General features: G+C 31.2%; 1 protein-coding gene across 2 annotated transcripts; it reads left to right on the plus strand.

The window, feature by feature from the left end:
• Window positions 1-5655: 5655 nt before the first annotated feature.
• Window positions 5656-16830, plus strand: LOC109609538 (kinesin-like protein KIF21B). 2 transcript variants are annotated; one of them, XM_020026215.2, is made up of 10 exons: window positions 5656-6009; window positions 6064-6114; window positions 10470-10661; window positions 12361-12622; window positions 12905-14828; window positions 14882-15213; window positions 15276-15433; window positions 15480-15656; window positions 16214-16271; window positions 16616-16830. In XM_020026215.2, exons 2-10 carry the CDS (start codon window positions 6077-6079, stop codon window positions 16796-16798), a joined length of 3324 nt encoding a protein of 1107 aa, XP_019881774.1. In that variant the 5' UTR covers window positions 5656-6009; window positions 6064-6076; the 3' UTR covers window positions 16799-16830. The 2 variants fall into 2 exon arrangements, with proteins under 2 accessions (XP_019881774.1, XP_019881776.1); XM_020026217.2 differs by having other exon boundaries at window positions 5665-6009; window positions 15486-15656.
• Window positions 16831-16865: the final 35 nt, after the last annotated feature.

Consider the following 16865-nt stretch of genomic DNA (forward strand, 5'->3'; position numbering starts at 1 on the left):
TCCTGAATATTTCTCCTGCTCATTAAAAAGTCAGCACACATTTCTTGGCTATTTAATTTTCAAATACTTTTCCAGTACCACTAAAACAACAAAATCCAGAACAAAAAATAAGTCCAACTATTACTAATAATAAAAAGTGATAGGTAATATCTATAAGTGTCTACTGTAAAATACAATAATAAATCAAAAATAGCCTTCAACTCATTTTAGAATTTGAAAACCACTTCTGGATATTTCCCTTGCCCATTAAAAGTCAGCGCACACTTCTTGGCTATTTAATCTTGAAATACTTCTCCCGTACTACTAAAACAACAAAATCCAGACAAAAAATAGTCCAAATTGGTTAATAATAAAAAGTTATGAGTGATATCTACAAGTATCTATAATAAAATACTATAATAAAACAAATAATAGCCTTCAACTCATTCTAGAATTTGAAAACCACTCCTGGATATTTCCCTTGTCCATTAAAAGGTCAGCGCACACTTCTTGGCTATTTAATCTTGAAATACTTCTCCAGTACTACTAAAACAACAAAATCCAGAACAAAAAATAGTCCAACTTGGTTAATAATAAAAAGTGATAGGTGATATCTATAAGTGTCTATTGTAAAATACAATAATAAATCAAATAACAGCCTTCAACTAATTCTAGAATTTGAAAACCACTCCTGGATATTTCTCCTGTCCATTAAAAAGTCAGCACACACTTCTTGGCTATTTAATCTTCTAATACTTTTCCAGTACTACTAAAACAACAAAATCCAGACAAAAAATAGTCCAAATTGGTTAATAATAAAAAGTTATGGGTGATATCTACAAGTATCTATAATAAAATACTATAATAAAACAAATAATAGCCTTCAACTCATTCTAGAATTTGAAAACCACTCCTGGATATTTCCCTTGTCCATTAAAAGGTCAGCGCACACTTCTTGGCTATTTAATCTTGAAATACTTTTCCAGTACTACTAAAACAACAAAATCCAGAACAAAAAATAAGTTAACTATTATTAACAATAAAAAGTGATAGGTGATATCTATAAGTGTCTATTGTAAAATACAATAATAAATCAAATAATAGCCTTCAACTCATTCTAGAATTTGAAAACCACTTCTGGATATTTCCCTTGCCCATTAAAAGTCAGCGCACACTTCTTGGCTATTTAATCTTGAAATACTTCTCCCGTACTACTAAAACAACAAAATCCAGACAAAAAATAGTCCAAATTGGTTAATAATAAAAAGTTATGGGTGATATCTACAAGTATCTATAATAAAATACTATAATAAAACAAATAATAGCCTTCAACTCATTCTAGAATTTGAAAACCACTCCTGGATATTTCCCTTGTCCATTAAAAGGTCAGCGCACACTTCTTGGCTATTTAATCTTGAAATACTTCTCCAGTGCTACTAAAACAACAAAATCCAGAACAAAAAATAGTCCAACTTGGTTAATAATAAAAAGTGATAGGTGATATCTATAAGTGTCTATTGTAAAATACAATAATAAATCAAATAACAGCCTTCAACTAATTCTAGAATTTGAAAACCACTCCTGGATATTTCTCCTGTCCATTAAAAAGTCAGCACACACTTCTTGGCTATTTAATCTTCTAATACTTTTCCAGTACTACTAAAACAACAAAATCCAGACAAAAAATAGTCCAAATTGGTTAATAATAAAAAGTTATGGGTGATATCTACAAGTATCTATAATAAAATACTATAATAAAACAAATAATAGCCTTCAACTCATTCTAGAATTTGAAAACCACTCCTGGATATTTCCCTTGTCCATTAAAAGGTCAGCGCACACTTCTTGGCTATTTAATCTTGAAATACTTTTCCAGTACTACTAAAACAACAAAATCCAGAACAAAAAATAAGTTAACTATTATTAACAATAAAAAGTGATAGGTGATATCTATAAGTGTCTATTGTAAAATACAATAATAAATCAAATAATAGCCTTCAACTCATTCTAGAATTTGAAAACCACTCCTGTATATTTCTCCTGTCCATTAAAAGGTCAGTGCACACTTCTTGGCTAATTTGATCTTAAAATACTTCTCCAGTACTTTTCTGATTAATAATGAATAAAATTATTTTTGTTGTCACATAAAACTTTGTTCAGAACAATAAATATTATGTGTTTGGATAAACAGTGTTTTTTGTAATGCACTTTCGCTTCAGCTGAAACGTTAATAAATAATAACACCTCCATCCGAAAATAAACAGGAAAATAGGTTAAATAAACAATTATGCAAGGTACTTGACCTTGAATTTGGAAATGCACAAACGGCTTGCAACCGCAATGTGAAAATAGCAGCTCAAGCTGGACGCTTGAAATTGGCGAACAATTCCCTAGACACGTTTTATAAATAGAAAATCTTGAAATTCAATGGAAACAATCATTAATATTTTACGACTTCTACTACCTTATGCCGTGCAATTAGAGAATTATGCACCTGTCGAATGTATCGCTTCAACAATTAATATAATTGAACCTTGTTGCCGGATCTGGGAGCACGATGCAACCGGAATCCTTCACTCTTAAAACAAGCATGAAATGCATTCAATTTTTTCTATCAGTCAGCTTCAGCCACTTTGGAAATTAGCTTCTTTTGGGTCTTAACAAAATGATGAGCTTTCTTGGCTTTTTTACTTAATTTGTGGTTGTCTGGCTTTTGGACAAACCTTATTGATTCTAAAATGTTTAATATAAACTGTCTAATCATGTAAACAATATTTAGATTTGAGATAATCTAAATTATTTAAGGAATGCATGTTTGAGTTCTATCAATGTTCCATTCTATATTAAAAACTCATAATGTAATTATTCATTTTGCTATCAGAGGAATACAAAAACTCATTTTAAATTCAAATGTTATATTTTAAAAAATCTGATTATGATAAGATATAATCTATATATAAATTAGACTTTTTTAAAATATAGTTTCATATTAAAAATTAGTAGTACTTCAAAAAACATTATTAAAATGAGTTTGTTGGACAATAAATTTTTGTGTAAAACAGCTATTAAACGGCATTGGCAGCAATTTGTGTATATCGCGTACCAATTTTTCGTCAGTATGGACAACATGTTTGTTTTTAGGTTAGAATATTATAGTATATACAAACTGTATATGCAAATAAACAAAATTTATTCGTAAGATAATTAGCAAAAGATGATATTTTTTCTTCCAGCAATTAAAAATTAAATAAATAAAATATTGGCAAATTAAATTATTAATGATAAATATGCATCAGATTGTATTAGATTAGACTTTTTTAAAATATAGCTTCATATTAAAAAATTAGTGGCAGTGCTTAATACTTCAAAACACATTATTAAAATGAATTTTTAAGGAATTGAGTGAGGGAAATTGATTTCTGGGGTGAATTATCTTTTTAGTAAGAAATATTTATTTAAATATTAACCTAAAATAAATATATAGTGCAACACACCAATTTATTGTCCAATTTAATGACCTTCAATTCATTCCCAATTCAATAACCTTGAAAAACAGCTGAAAGATTCTACCAACTTCTACAAATTATATATTCTAAAATAACCTAACCTAAAAATAAACATGTTATCCACACTGGCGAAAAATTGGCGCGTAATACAAAAATTGCAACCAATACGGTAAAATGAAGGTTACAAAGTTGGACAATAAATTGGTGTGAGTAAAACAACTATTAAATTGCATTGGCAGCAATTTGTGTATAACATGTGCCAATGTTTCGTTAGTGTGGGCAACATATTTGCTTTTAGGTTAGCTTATTTTAATATATACAACCTGACATGCAAATAAACAAAATTTGTTCATAAGATAATTGGCAAAGGATGAAATGTGGTTTTTCTTCCAACAATTAAAAATTAAACAGTAAATTGGCGTGTACAAAACAGTTATAACATTAACACCTTCACATTTGCTCTATTTTCAACATGCTTTCTTTCATTAAAAAATATTTCTGTAAGATAAACGACATTAAAATATTGGCAATATAAATACATTAATAACAATAATTCATCAGATTGTAATAGATTAGATTTTTTTAAAGTATAGCTTCCTATTAACAAATTAATAGCAGTGCTTAATACTTCAAAACACATTATTAAAATGAGTTTTTAAGGAATTGACTGAGTGAAATTGATTTCTGGAGCAAATTATCTACTTAGTAAGAATAATTCATTCAAATATTAACCTAAAATAAATATCTGGTTCAGCTCACAAATTTATTGTCCAATTTAATAACGTTAAATTGATTGTCCAATTCAATGACCTTGAAAACTGCTGAAAGATGTTAGTAATTTTCCATTCTACCAACTTCTATAAGTTACATATACTAAAATAACCTAACCTAAAAATAAACTGGTTGCCTGCAATGGCGAAAAATTGGCGGGTAATATAAAAATTGTTCCCAATACAATAAAATGAAGTTTACAAAGTTGGGCAATAAATTGGTGTGTGAAAAACAGCTATTAAAGCATTGGCAGCAATTTGTCGTCAGTGTGGGCAACATATTTGTTTTAAGGTTAGGTTATTTTAGTATATACAACCTGTACGAACAAATAAACAAAATTTGTTGTAAGATAATTAAGAAAAGATGAAATGTGTTCTTTCTTCCAGCAATTAAAAATTAGACAGCAAATTGGCGTGCGCAAAACAGTTATAACATTAACACCTTCACATTTGCTCCATTTTAAATATACTTTCTGTACATTAAAAAAATATTTCTGTAAGATAAACGACGTTAAAATATTAGCAAATTAAATATATTAATGATAAACAAATATAATGCTTCTTTGTTTAAACTTGAATATAATTATGCCCTCAGGAAATTCGTGGAAACATTGTTTAGATGAAAACCGTTATGGAAAATTGTTTGTTAATTACAGATGACGACATTTATTCAAAATCTAATCTGTTATTAATTTCTTAAAGTAGGTGTGAAAAGACATTACTCAACACCTAGTTGGATATTGAATTGGTGTCAATTATTTCTTGTTTTTCTATTCGAATGTCATATTAAATTTTGCAAATTTGTACATTTGATAAAAAACATCTTCAAAGCTATTTATGACCTCAAATTTGATTAGATATTAGGTTGCTACTTCGAGATAAAAGTGTGTTCTATGAACGAGTCGAAGTCTTAAAAACTTGTTAATACAAAATTATATCTGTTTCAAAATAGTAAATAGTTAATTAAAGCTGATTAACTCAGTAAATATAAATATACAAAAGAGTATTTGTTGTTTAACTTTGTTTAAAATATGATATAGCAACAACATAAATGCCTACATGTCTAAGCACATGCGTTGCAAATTACTCGTGAGTCTGCGAGACGAGAGAGACTAATGAGATTTATATCAGTAACAAACAATAAATTAAATCCTGACGCAGATCACTTTATTACATAAAATTTATGCTATTCTACATTTTAATTAATTTATCTGATCCTTAACAATGTTTTTATCTCTTAATCATTTAAAAATATTCAAGCTGTGCTACGTTGAACTAAGGTGCAAATAATAAAAGTTCAGAGAGAAAGCCATGTAGGTCAGGAAGCTTTGTCCAGGTAAGGAGCCCGAAGTAAATATCCATCGATCCGTTTTAACAACCTGTTAATCTGTAATTACGAATTAGGTTCTGAGCGTGGTGTGTACAGCCGGTCCCAACTCAGCTACATGGTATACAGTCAGTTACGGTTGATCCTTCACGGACGGCAACAGTGGTTTGCGTAAAGTCCATGCGCATTCGTTTAATGTTTTAAGTGGGCTTCAGTTAGGTTAGTTAGAGTTTACTTTCACTTGTATTGTATCATACAAGTGTATTTCAAAAACACAGTGTGCATTCGATAGACCATTTATCGAACATGTTAGATGACATGGGTTCGATAAATTACTTTGCTCGGTACTATTTTGTTTGATGAAGTTGTATTTTTGTATGCGGCAACTCCATATGATCGATGTCATGTAAAGTAATTGTTTGAATAGGTAGGTGGTTAGCCAGGTGTTTTAGTGCAGATGTATAGTTGGACGATTTTTTAGAAAATACAACAAAATGGATGAAGACGATAGTTCCGTACGCGTCGCTGTCAGGTAATATTTTTGTATGTCATTTACATAATTTTAAGTTAAACCTACCCGGTTCACCCGTTATTTAGTTTTTGTTTTCATCCTGTCCCCCCATTATATATATACATAGATGCATCTATATTTAGGTGCCCACAAAATAAGAATAAATCTAAGATGAGACAACCGTCTCTTCACAGGTAAAACTTCATATTTCCGTTCCTAATTTAGATGTTAATGAAAAGCTCAATAGAAGCCGCATTAATTATTCTATATGCGACCTTCGAGGATTGTCGATAGACCACAAATTACCTTTATTTACGGTACAGCACAATTGTTAATGGTTTATGTTAATTAAAAAGGTACTTCCAACAAAAACCTATTCACAACCACATATCTATATATATGTCAACCAGGCTGCGATTTTAATTTTGTCGTTTGCCGTTCTTCCGTAAATTAAATACGACGTATCTCAATAACTAATTTACAGCTTAATCGAGGAAACATCAATAAGTAATAGAACTTATGTTGCTTTTTTTGGTATCATTTCTTATTTAATACGACCTTCGAGTTTTGTCGATACGAGAAAATTACATTTATTTATAGCCACACAAATTGAATACATGAAAATGTTAATTAAATGTATTAAATCTACGTTTATTTAAGTTAAAAATGTTGGTTTTATGATTGTTTTTTGGAGATTTTTGGGTCAACCGTTTTAGAGATAATCATTGTCTTGAACCAAAACATTGATTATACAAATTGTATTATCTTGACATATCTTAATTGGAACTCATTTTGAAAATATAATTGTACTTTATCAAATATATTATTTATACAGGGTGCCCCCGAAAAGTCTTCACAGAATTCTAGAGGTAAAAATACTTTAGTACACAAGTTGACAATTATTGAGATACAGGGCGTCAAAATTAATAATTTACTTCCATTTTTTTTACTTCAGACCCATAAATACCTAAGAATTATGGAGACATATTCAAGATTCAGTTCATTTTAAAGCATTTTCTTGGTCGTATTAATCTCTGTCTACATAAAAACGGTTGTTACTTTCAACACATGCTTAAAGTGTTTGTGTTCAATTAATAAAAGTCACATTTTTCAGTTTTATTTTATTCTGTATTCTTTAATTGCATTTTTCCGGCACACGGTTGCTCCTAGTGACATTAACCAGGTATATTTTTTCAAGCCAACAGGTAGACGAATAAATATTGCCATTCCAGAATCATGTACAGTGAATGACAAAAAAGTTAGGACGGTTTGAACATGCTCTATAGGCCGTATGTGGGGCCCTCGACAATATACACCAAATTTGTTTGAATTTTTCACCCTAAAAAATCCCTACGTATTAAGTTTTATAGCGTTGAAATGTTTATTTCAATAAAAAGATGAAGAAAATTGATAATAAATTATTAACTTTGACGCCCTGTATCTCCGTAATTGTCAGTTTTTGTACTAAGGCAAGATAAGGTAAATCGACTTATTTTTATATCGAGAATTGGTGGCAGAATTATGTACAGGCTTTTAGGGGACACCCCGTATATTTTCTTAATTTTACCACAATAATTTTTTTTAACCTGTATAAAAGAGATGAAAATATTATTTAATTCATGATAATATTTTTAACTTTTTAATAATAATTAATAAAATATTTTTTCTTACGACGATCTTGAACAATCGACTGACTTCGAAATAAACAATTTTTAACAATGTTTTAGAAATTAATGTCAATATATTACAGTAATCAATAATAATTAACGATTTGTTTATAAACATGTACTGTACAGTGAATGGCAAAAAAATTAAATGGACTTACAAGTACTTTATAAGATGTAAGTGGCGCCCCCTACACATACATCAAATTTGGAAATATATTTGAAATTTTTACCTTAAAAAGTCTCCATATATCAAATTTTATAAGGTTGATACACGTATAAGCATAAAAATTTAAAATAAATTATTAAATTTGATACCTGGAGAATTGTTGGTAGAACTCTATAGAGACCTTTCGAGGACACCCTGTGTAAAATTATCAACTGGAAGATTTTTTAATCCTTTAAATTTATCGCAATAAATTTGATTTTTTAACATTTTTGAACGAACAACTGATTTAAAAGTCTTCAATTTTAAACAATGTTTTAGGAAGAAATGTCAATAAAGTAATTATCAACTATTTGTTTATAAACATCAATATATTATACAAATTTGTACTAATTAATTCAGTTGTACTATCTACAATATTACCACATAAACAAGAAAGTACTTATTCCAGGCCAAATTTGATTTAATTATTATGCTGACAATAAAAGATAACTTTTATAACAGTTATAAATGTTACGTTGTCAAACAACCGGATAAAAAAGGTTGCAATTCATTTTACAATTAAATTAAAAGATTTACTCCACTACGATACTATCTCAAAGCCAAATTAAACCCATGAACGTGTTAAAAAACTTAAAACATGCAATAAATTTAGGTATTAAAGTCTCGAAAATTATTAAAATAACATTTTTTAAAACCAGTTTTACGTGTGTCAGGCATTTTATCCATGCACAAACACCGTTGTTCGACAAAGAGAAAGAATCCACACAAAAAAATTAACTGTGTTACTTTAGTTAATATAATGATAATATTTTTTTTTTCACTGAGCACATACACATTTCAAGGTACACAAACAGCGATGTTTTATAATAACAACAAATCTTAAACAAACACCTTTATAAATTGGTGCGCATAATTTAAGTCCACACACAACAATCATCTCTATAAAAAGAAGTGGTATCCTAATTGATTTTCTTTTAATGAATTTTTTCCCGATATTTTTCTCTGAAGGCATCCATATATTAGCATGTTAATCATGGTAATAAATTAATTTTCGTGTGCGAGAGAAACAGTGATATTTGGTCATTTTTGCATGATGGCTCTAAAATTGTTTGTTATGTCATGTGGACAAGTAATATTATTCCGATGATGACATTCTCTTTCGTGTGGGCAGATAATTTAACAACAAATTTATTAAATCAATATTTATAACACCTCTTACACAATTGTTGTGAAAATGTTTTATTTGCCTCTCAATTATGACAATAAGATGCGAATTTTTCAATCTAATTACTACAATAACTCTTTGTAATGTAACGTAACGTAATATTGTCAATGCTAAACTACTGCCAATGCCACATTAGTCATGTTACCTTTAAAAAACTGATTGTAAGGATGTTTATGTTTATGTAAGGCAACACGGTTCTAGTTTGTGCAAAAACCTTAGGTCAAGGAGGGATTTTGGATACACATCCATAAATGTTATCTCATCTGCACACAAGATAAAATATCTGACAACACATCTGTCGATAGAAAACTGATCATTTATTCCTGTTCTCATTCATTCATTATTGACATTACAAAATGAATGCCATATTTTTAAAAATTTTGTTCTAATATTAGTCATTTAAGATACTATTCTTCACCACCATTGTACAATTATCTGAGTGAATATGTTTAAAAATTGGTCACCAGATAATTGTCTAAGTAGATACTTAGAAATTCAACAAATAAATGTTACCAACACCTTAATAAAAGTGCTGTAAAATTAAACAGTTTTAAGAAATAATTATGCATTCTATTTATATTCAAATTTTATAAGGAATCAGCTTTTATTTGTTTTGGTTGTTTCGTGTTAATATTTGAATCATCTTTTTAAAGAGAACATATTTCGCAATTTTGACAAAATCAATTCTAGAGGCGTGGGGAATTCGCCCACGGCCCCACCATAATGGTTCTATGTGACCCATATCAGACTTGCGTACTAAAGTAACCAGAACAATTGTTTTTAATGTTAAAATGCGGAAAATGTTTAAAAACAGGAGTTATTACTAGGATATAAAAAGTAATAATGCATTTTTTTACTGGCTATTTCTTCCTGTAACAGTAAAACATTGTTAACTGTAAACATATTAGTTTAATTAAAAAAGCATGAATATTCATAAACATGCATAGGCAAGATATGCATGAAATGGTAAAAGATTATTTTTCCTGAAATTAATACGGTTCTACAGTTAGAACGTTAGTAGGAAACGTATCGATTTTGTAATGTAATATTCAAGACCATATTTAATTCATCACGGCGAAGAGTCTCCAGATTAGTAACATCACAGATCGATGAAAGCAAAACAAACAGGTCGAGCCGTCTATTTAAATCTAACATTTCCATATCGCCATTCAAATTCGCATTGTTTTTCTGTTTTATTGTTCCATCTGTGACATGTTCGTTCGCATTTTTTGTTCCGCAACAACATCCTGATGTTCATGTTTCACTTTGTGAATGTTTGGTATGCCCTTTGCACTGACACGTCCTTTCTTTATTCTAGGATCCGGCCACAAACACCGCGCGAGATCATTGACATGTGTCACATATGCACCACTGTCACACCCGGAGAGCCACAAGTGACCTTAGGAAATGACAAATCCTTCACTTATAACTATGTCTTCGACACTGAAGTTGTTCAACAAGCTGTATACGAAACATGTGTCGCACCTCTAGTCGAATCTTCCCTAGAAGGGTAACTTCTTTACCAGATGCTTATTTCAGAAACATCTTAAGTCTTCATTTCAGTTGAAGTTCAAGTTATATATAAACCAGTGGCTTAAGGTGTTTCTAGAATCAATGTTTTTGTTTATTATTAGGTACAGGAAGAAGTTATTTACGTTTTTAACGATTAATTTTAAAATAACATCATTATAATTAACAATTTTTTGATCTTGGAACTGAAAAAATGGTTAACACTTTTGACTTCTCTTCGGGATAAAATTGTTTATTATGTCTAAAATAAGCACATGAAAAAATATTTGGACTATATGGTGGATAAAGTAGAACCCTTTTATCATTTTGAAGCTTCCTTTGAGTCTCTAATGGGACTTGTGGTCTTGCATTGTCATGAAGAAGTGGAATTACTTTCCTATTGACTAAAGAAGCTCTTTTTTGAGTAAGTTTTTCATGAATTTGGTCGATTTTTTCAATAATAGACAGTTACATTGAACGTTTGATGTCTTGGAATATAGTCACTAAGTAAATTTATACCCATAGCCCACCGCAAAGTCATCAAAATCTTTCTTGGATTTAGAGTACGTTCTAAATTCCTCTCCACTAATTCTTCCAGGTTCAACCTATTGTCCAGACCTCAAAGAGTTATCTTAATCAATCCATGTTTCGCCACATGTAACAATTCGATTAATAAGGTCCTTCTCCGCTATGTATTGAAGGTCCAACTTTGTTGTCCTTCCTTAATTTACATGGTATCCATTTTTTCAACTCTTTGATGAAATTCATAGCATGAAGCCTCTTTCCAATGGATGATTCATTACTGTTTAATGATGCATGAGGATTTTGTACAGGATATTGCTTAATTTGTTCAGTGGTACACGTTTCAGGATGACCTTGAAGATCTTCGACATTGTCATTTTTAAACCGAAGAAACCAATATAACCACTTAATTCCTTACAACATCTTCTCCAAGTGAATTGTGTTGCTTTAAAAGTACCAAAATGCTTTCAACTAACATTTACTTTAGTGTACGAAAATGATAAAGTATAATATGCACCAAAAACGTAAATGACTCCTTCCGGTGTCTAATGTATTCTGTTAGAAAGGACGCCAGAGTAGTTTCAAGGGGTAAAATTATTATTAAACTTCACCAATTACTAAAAATAACCAGTTTTGCCTGTAGATTTTCCTTCTTTGTACAGACATCTCATTAGCATTTATTTCTGAAATATTGGAAGAAGCTCTTAAAATAGAACCTAATAGAACAACGTTGAAGTAGATTTCATAAAATATTCACCTTTCGAATATAGGTACAATAAATATCAGAAAAGATAAGATAACAATAAACAGCCGGTTATATCAATATTGAAGACCACAAAATTATTAATATATACTCGGATCATTAACAGGGTACAGTTTAGACAAGCCTGTTCTATTCTCGACTCTTACATAACGCCGATTTTCTAATAATAGTCCCAAAACTCTTCGCACTTTAACATACTTACAGGTAAAGCGAGCAAACATGTTGTTTTTAACAACCATCGCAATTTATCACATTGACAAATTGTACGGCCACTATTGAAAGAATTTCAGTATGACACTGCAACGATGCCATAACTGACATAAAATTAGAATCTGGGGGAATGTCCAAATTAAATGGCTGTCCTAATGTTTATTAATAAACGTAGTTTTACAATAAATTTTACAATCAATCTTAGGTACAACGCTACAGTATTAGCCTATGGGCAAACCGGTTCAGGAAAAACGTATACAATGGGATCAGGTTTCGATGTGGACTTACAGATGGAACAACTGGGAATAATACCCAGGGCGATACATCACTTATTTGACGGGATGCACAACAAAATTCAAAATGCCCAAGAAAGCGGAAATTTGCCACCGGAATTTAAAGTCACGGCTCAGTTCATGGAACTGTACAACGAAGAAATTATTGACCTTTTCAATCCCACGTATAATAAAGTAAGTTTTAGGGTAATAACATGGTGAAACTAACATATTTTCGCAAACAAGTTTAACAGTTTTATACCTTTAGTGAAGGTGTGTTCATTTCTAGTAAATTATGTAATGTAAATTAGTACTTGAGATACCATTTTTTAATGTTACCAGTAGTAATAGAGGAAAATTCTATATAAGGATTTCCAATTATATCCCATAAATCTCGACACAAGCACTTAGCACCATGAACTAGTTTGGATTTGCCTAAATAAAAATTCCATCAAATTACACCAACATCATTTCTAGGACAAGGTTTACAAAATCCACGAAGATCCACAAGGAGGCATCCAAGTAAAAGGAGTCACGTCCAAGACAATAATATCAGCTGAAGATGCCTTACAATGCCTGAAAATTGGTGCTCTATCGCGAACGACTGCCAGTACACAGATGAACACCCAGTCTTCTAGATCCCATGCAATTTTCACACTACACATTAAGCAACACCGCCTAGTGCCCGCCGACGACACCAACGAATTCGAAACGTTGTCGGCCAAGTTCCATTTTGTCGATTTGGCTGGCTCGGAACGTCTCAAGAGGACAGGAGCCACCGGAGAAAGACAAAAGGAAGGAATTTCCATAAACTGCGGATTATTGGCGTTGGGAAATGTGATATCCGCCTTAGGTGATAAAAGTAAAAAGGCACTGCATATACCCTACAGGGATTCGAAATTGACCAGACTATTACAAGATAGTCTTGGTGGCAATAGTCAGACTGTGATGATAGCTTGTGTAAGTCCAAGTGATAGAGACTTTATGGAGACTTTAAACACCTTAAAATACGCCAATAGGGCTCGAAACATTAAGAATAAAGTATTCATTAATCAAGATAAGAGTTCGAAAACTATATCACAACTTAAGCAACAGATTGCACAACTTCAATTAGAATTAGTAGAGTACAAACAAGGCAAGCGAATAATAAACCAAGATGGCACCGAAGTGGTCAACGACATGTTTTATGAAAATAATATGTTACAAGGGGAAGTTAACAACTTAAGGACGAGAGTAAAAGCAATGCAAGATACTATAGATGCACTGACACTTAAAAATACTAACTTACTAGCAGAAAAAGCGATGGGCTCTTGGATTGGTGGTGGAAACGATAACGATGTAGCATGCATGGTGCAAGCGTACTTAAAAGAAATAGAGGAACTAGGCGCCAAACTAATGGAATCTAACAAAACTTGCGAACAACTACGAAAACAATTAAACAGATCGCAAGTAATAATCAACCATAATTTCGATTTGGACTCATCAATAGATAACAACTCAATAATCATAGAAGAAGCTAAAAAGAAACTACAGGAAGAAAAGGCGGCTCTTAACAGGAGATCGATTGAAATTGAAAGTGACCAAGAGAGTGATAACGATTCGGAAAGTGATAGCGAAGACAAAGATATTGATACATCATTAAAACACGAGCTAATCTCACTGACCAATGACATAGATATGAAACAGAAGCTTATTGATGAGCTGGAACTGTCACAAAGAAGAATGCAGACCATGAGGCAGCATTATGAAGAAAAGTTGATGCAACTGCAGCAAAGAATAAAGAACACCCAGGATGAACGTGACAGAATCCTGCATTCTTACAGCGCAAGCCCAGAACCTACTGACAAAGTAAAGAAAGTAAAGGATGAATATACTAAAAAATTGAATGACATGCAAAAAGAACTTAAGAGACTTCAGGCAGCTCAAAAAGAACATGCTAGGCTAGTCAAGAATCACAACCAACACGAAAATCAATTAAAATCGTACAAGAACGAACTGTTGGAGATGAAGAGGGCAAAGGTTAGGTTGATCAATAAAATGAAGGAAGAGTCACAAAAACACAAGGAAGCTGAATTGAGACGATTGCGGGAAATTGCACAACTTAAAAAAGAATCGAGAAAGAATGCAAACACCATTAAAAATATGGAAAACGAAAGGAGAATTAAAGATCAAGTGCTAAAGAGAAAGCAGGAGGAAGTGAGCGTACTCAGAAAGAGTCAAAGGAATAAACTTAGCCTTAAGGCAGCTGGTAGGGTCCCAAAAAAGAGTTTCTCGGAGAGATCTGCTAAACAGAAATGGCACACAGTAGAGAAGTCCATTAATAATATTGCGATGAGCAGGAAAGGTCTTGTCGAACAGGAAGTCAGAATGGAGCACTTCTTAGAAAAACGGGAAGCTCTAGGTAAGAAAACTTCTTCTAAATTTTGTCATATATTCATTGTGTTTTTTTAATAGGTAAGGAATTGGATGCGTTGGAAGAACGTCGTAAACAGGCTGTTTTAAAGAATCAGGATACACAACAACTTGATAGTTACATTGAAGATCTGAAAGAAAACATCAATTATGTCCAAGAGACTATTGCCGAAACTCAACATAATGTGATGCAAATAGAAGAAGCGCAAGATATAAATGAGCACACTGATATCAACAACTTAGTGGACAATATTTATAATATTGAAGAAGCCAAATATATCATAGAAAAGTTGTGCAATATGACACTTAGCCAAAGTCATGCGGTTGCGCAGAGAGATGCTAAATTAAAGGAGAATGAAGCTACGTTAGCAGAGGTAATCATTCATCATCATTGGCCTTATTATGTTCAATTTGTAATAACATAATATTTTTTCAGTTACAACAAGAAACAAACGTTAAAGGGCAGCTACTGGACCACGTCCTGCAGAACGAGATCCCAATTTTCTCAAAAGAACTGATCACAAGCGTGTCCAGCAACGCCAACGACACTAGTTCCAACAATTCATCACGTTCAAACTCATCACTAGATATACAGTACGTTTCAACTTAATTATTGAGATTTTTTAAATAATTCCATAAGTTTTAGGACAATTGAATCTCAAGCAAACAAGTCGAAAATAAGGAGACGCACTGTACAACCAGCCGAGTTACTTTTTGGTCTACAAACCCAACCAAAAATGACCCAATCACATGATCCAAACATGATCAGACCTGATTATCCTATCCAAAGGGTTCCTAGTGTCCCCGGAAGTTTAAAGTTAGTAAACGTTAAGTAGTTTTAACACATAATTATACTAGAATAACTCCAAAAGTCAAAGTAGGCCACATCACTGTCCATACATATACTACTAATTCACCTTCACCTTGTATTAGTTTTATATTGGTATTTTAATGTCGGTGTTTGTAATGTTTGTATAGCAGACGACGTCCACAGAATTCAGTAAAAGAAACTAGATCAGTCGTAGTTCATTTAATTTATTTTGTCGAAAATCTATTTATTGAACAGGTGACGTCCGTTATATTTTGCTGGTGTTAGTTACTTGCTAGTTATGTCTCTAATTATAAGAACAATGTTACAACCAAAAGCGCATTGCAAGTTGTTGATTTTGTTTCTCCATATGATCCACTGATGTGTGGATGTTTAATAAATACAGACTAAGTGCTTAATTTAAATAATTTATAATTATGTATGTCGTAACGTAGGAATATTATGTAACTAATTGTATTTGACTGATACATAATTAAATATTCTGATTGATATAGACACTGAAACAGTAACTCAAGTACAATTAATTAATCAATAACTTGTTTTAGATATACTTTGCATGATGATAATCAAAATAGAACAGAGGCAACTAGTCAGGATAGAAAGGTAGAGATAATCTCTAATTTATTAAAAATCGCTTCAATGTATAGCTGCATAAGTGGGGGATATAGAGACATATTTTCTGTAGCACATTTGATAAACTTATGATTAACTGAAAGTATGTCTTTAATCCATGCATATATATTGTGGGTATATAATTAAGTAACTAGGTATTAACATCATCTTTGACTTTTGGTGTTGTTTGTTTAACAATTTCGATGGAGTATTATTTTGATGGAACTCTTATCTGTGTAAGCATTAATATAGGCTTCATCTCTAATTATTTATTTATTGGTTGAGTTTTTCTTTGTATCGTATCATCACATCCAGTTTTTGTTTTGTATTTACAGGTTGAATTCGTAATCGTTCAGAAAATGAAATTTTCTACAACTGATGGAAGTGTTGATTCCACAAGTGCCTGCAGTTTAAAGTATAAATTGTATACTGAAACAAATTTTTCGTGTCCAAATTATCTAATGTCTATAGTATTTTTAATATTAATTTTAACTTTATTAATGTTGTTAATTATATAATTTATTTATTAATAAAAACATAATATTTTGAATTGTTGTTTTTTAATACTTAACTTAAGTTTTATAT

Source organism: Aethina tumida, chromosome 1, assembly GCF_024364675.1.
Source record: "Aethina tumida isolate Nest 87 chromosome 1, icAetTumi1.1, whole genome shotgun sequence".
Taxonomy (NCBI): Eukaryota; Metazoa; Arthropoda; class Insecta; order Coleoptera; family Nitidulidae; genus Aethina; species Aethina tumida.

What these genes read in the sequence shown, in the direction of transcription:
- LOC109609538 (XM_020026215.2), top strand. Translation starts at nt 6,077, where the DNA reads ATGGATGAAGACGATAGTTCCGTACGCGTCGCTGTCAG. An exon ending in AACTCATCACTAGATATACA is followed by an intron (nt 15,434 to 15,479) that starts GTACGTTTCAAC and finishes TAATTCCATAAG; the next exon opens with TTTTAGGACAATTGAATCTC. An exon ending in CAACTAGTCAGGATAGAAAG is followed by an intron (nt 16,272 to 16,615) that starts GTAGAGATAATC and finishes TTGTATTTACAG; the next exon opens with GTTGAATTCGTAATCGTTCA.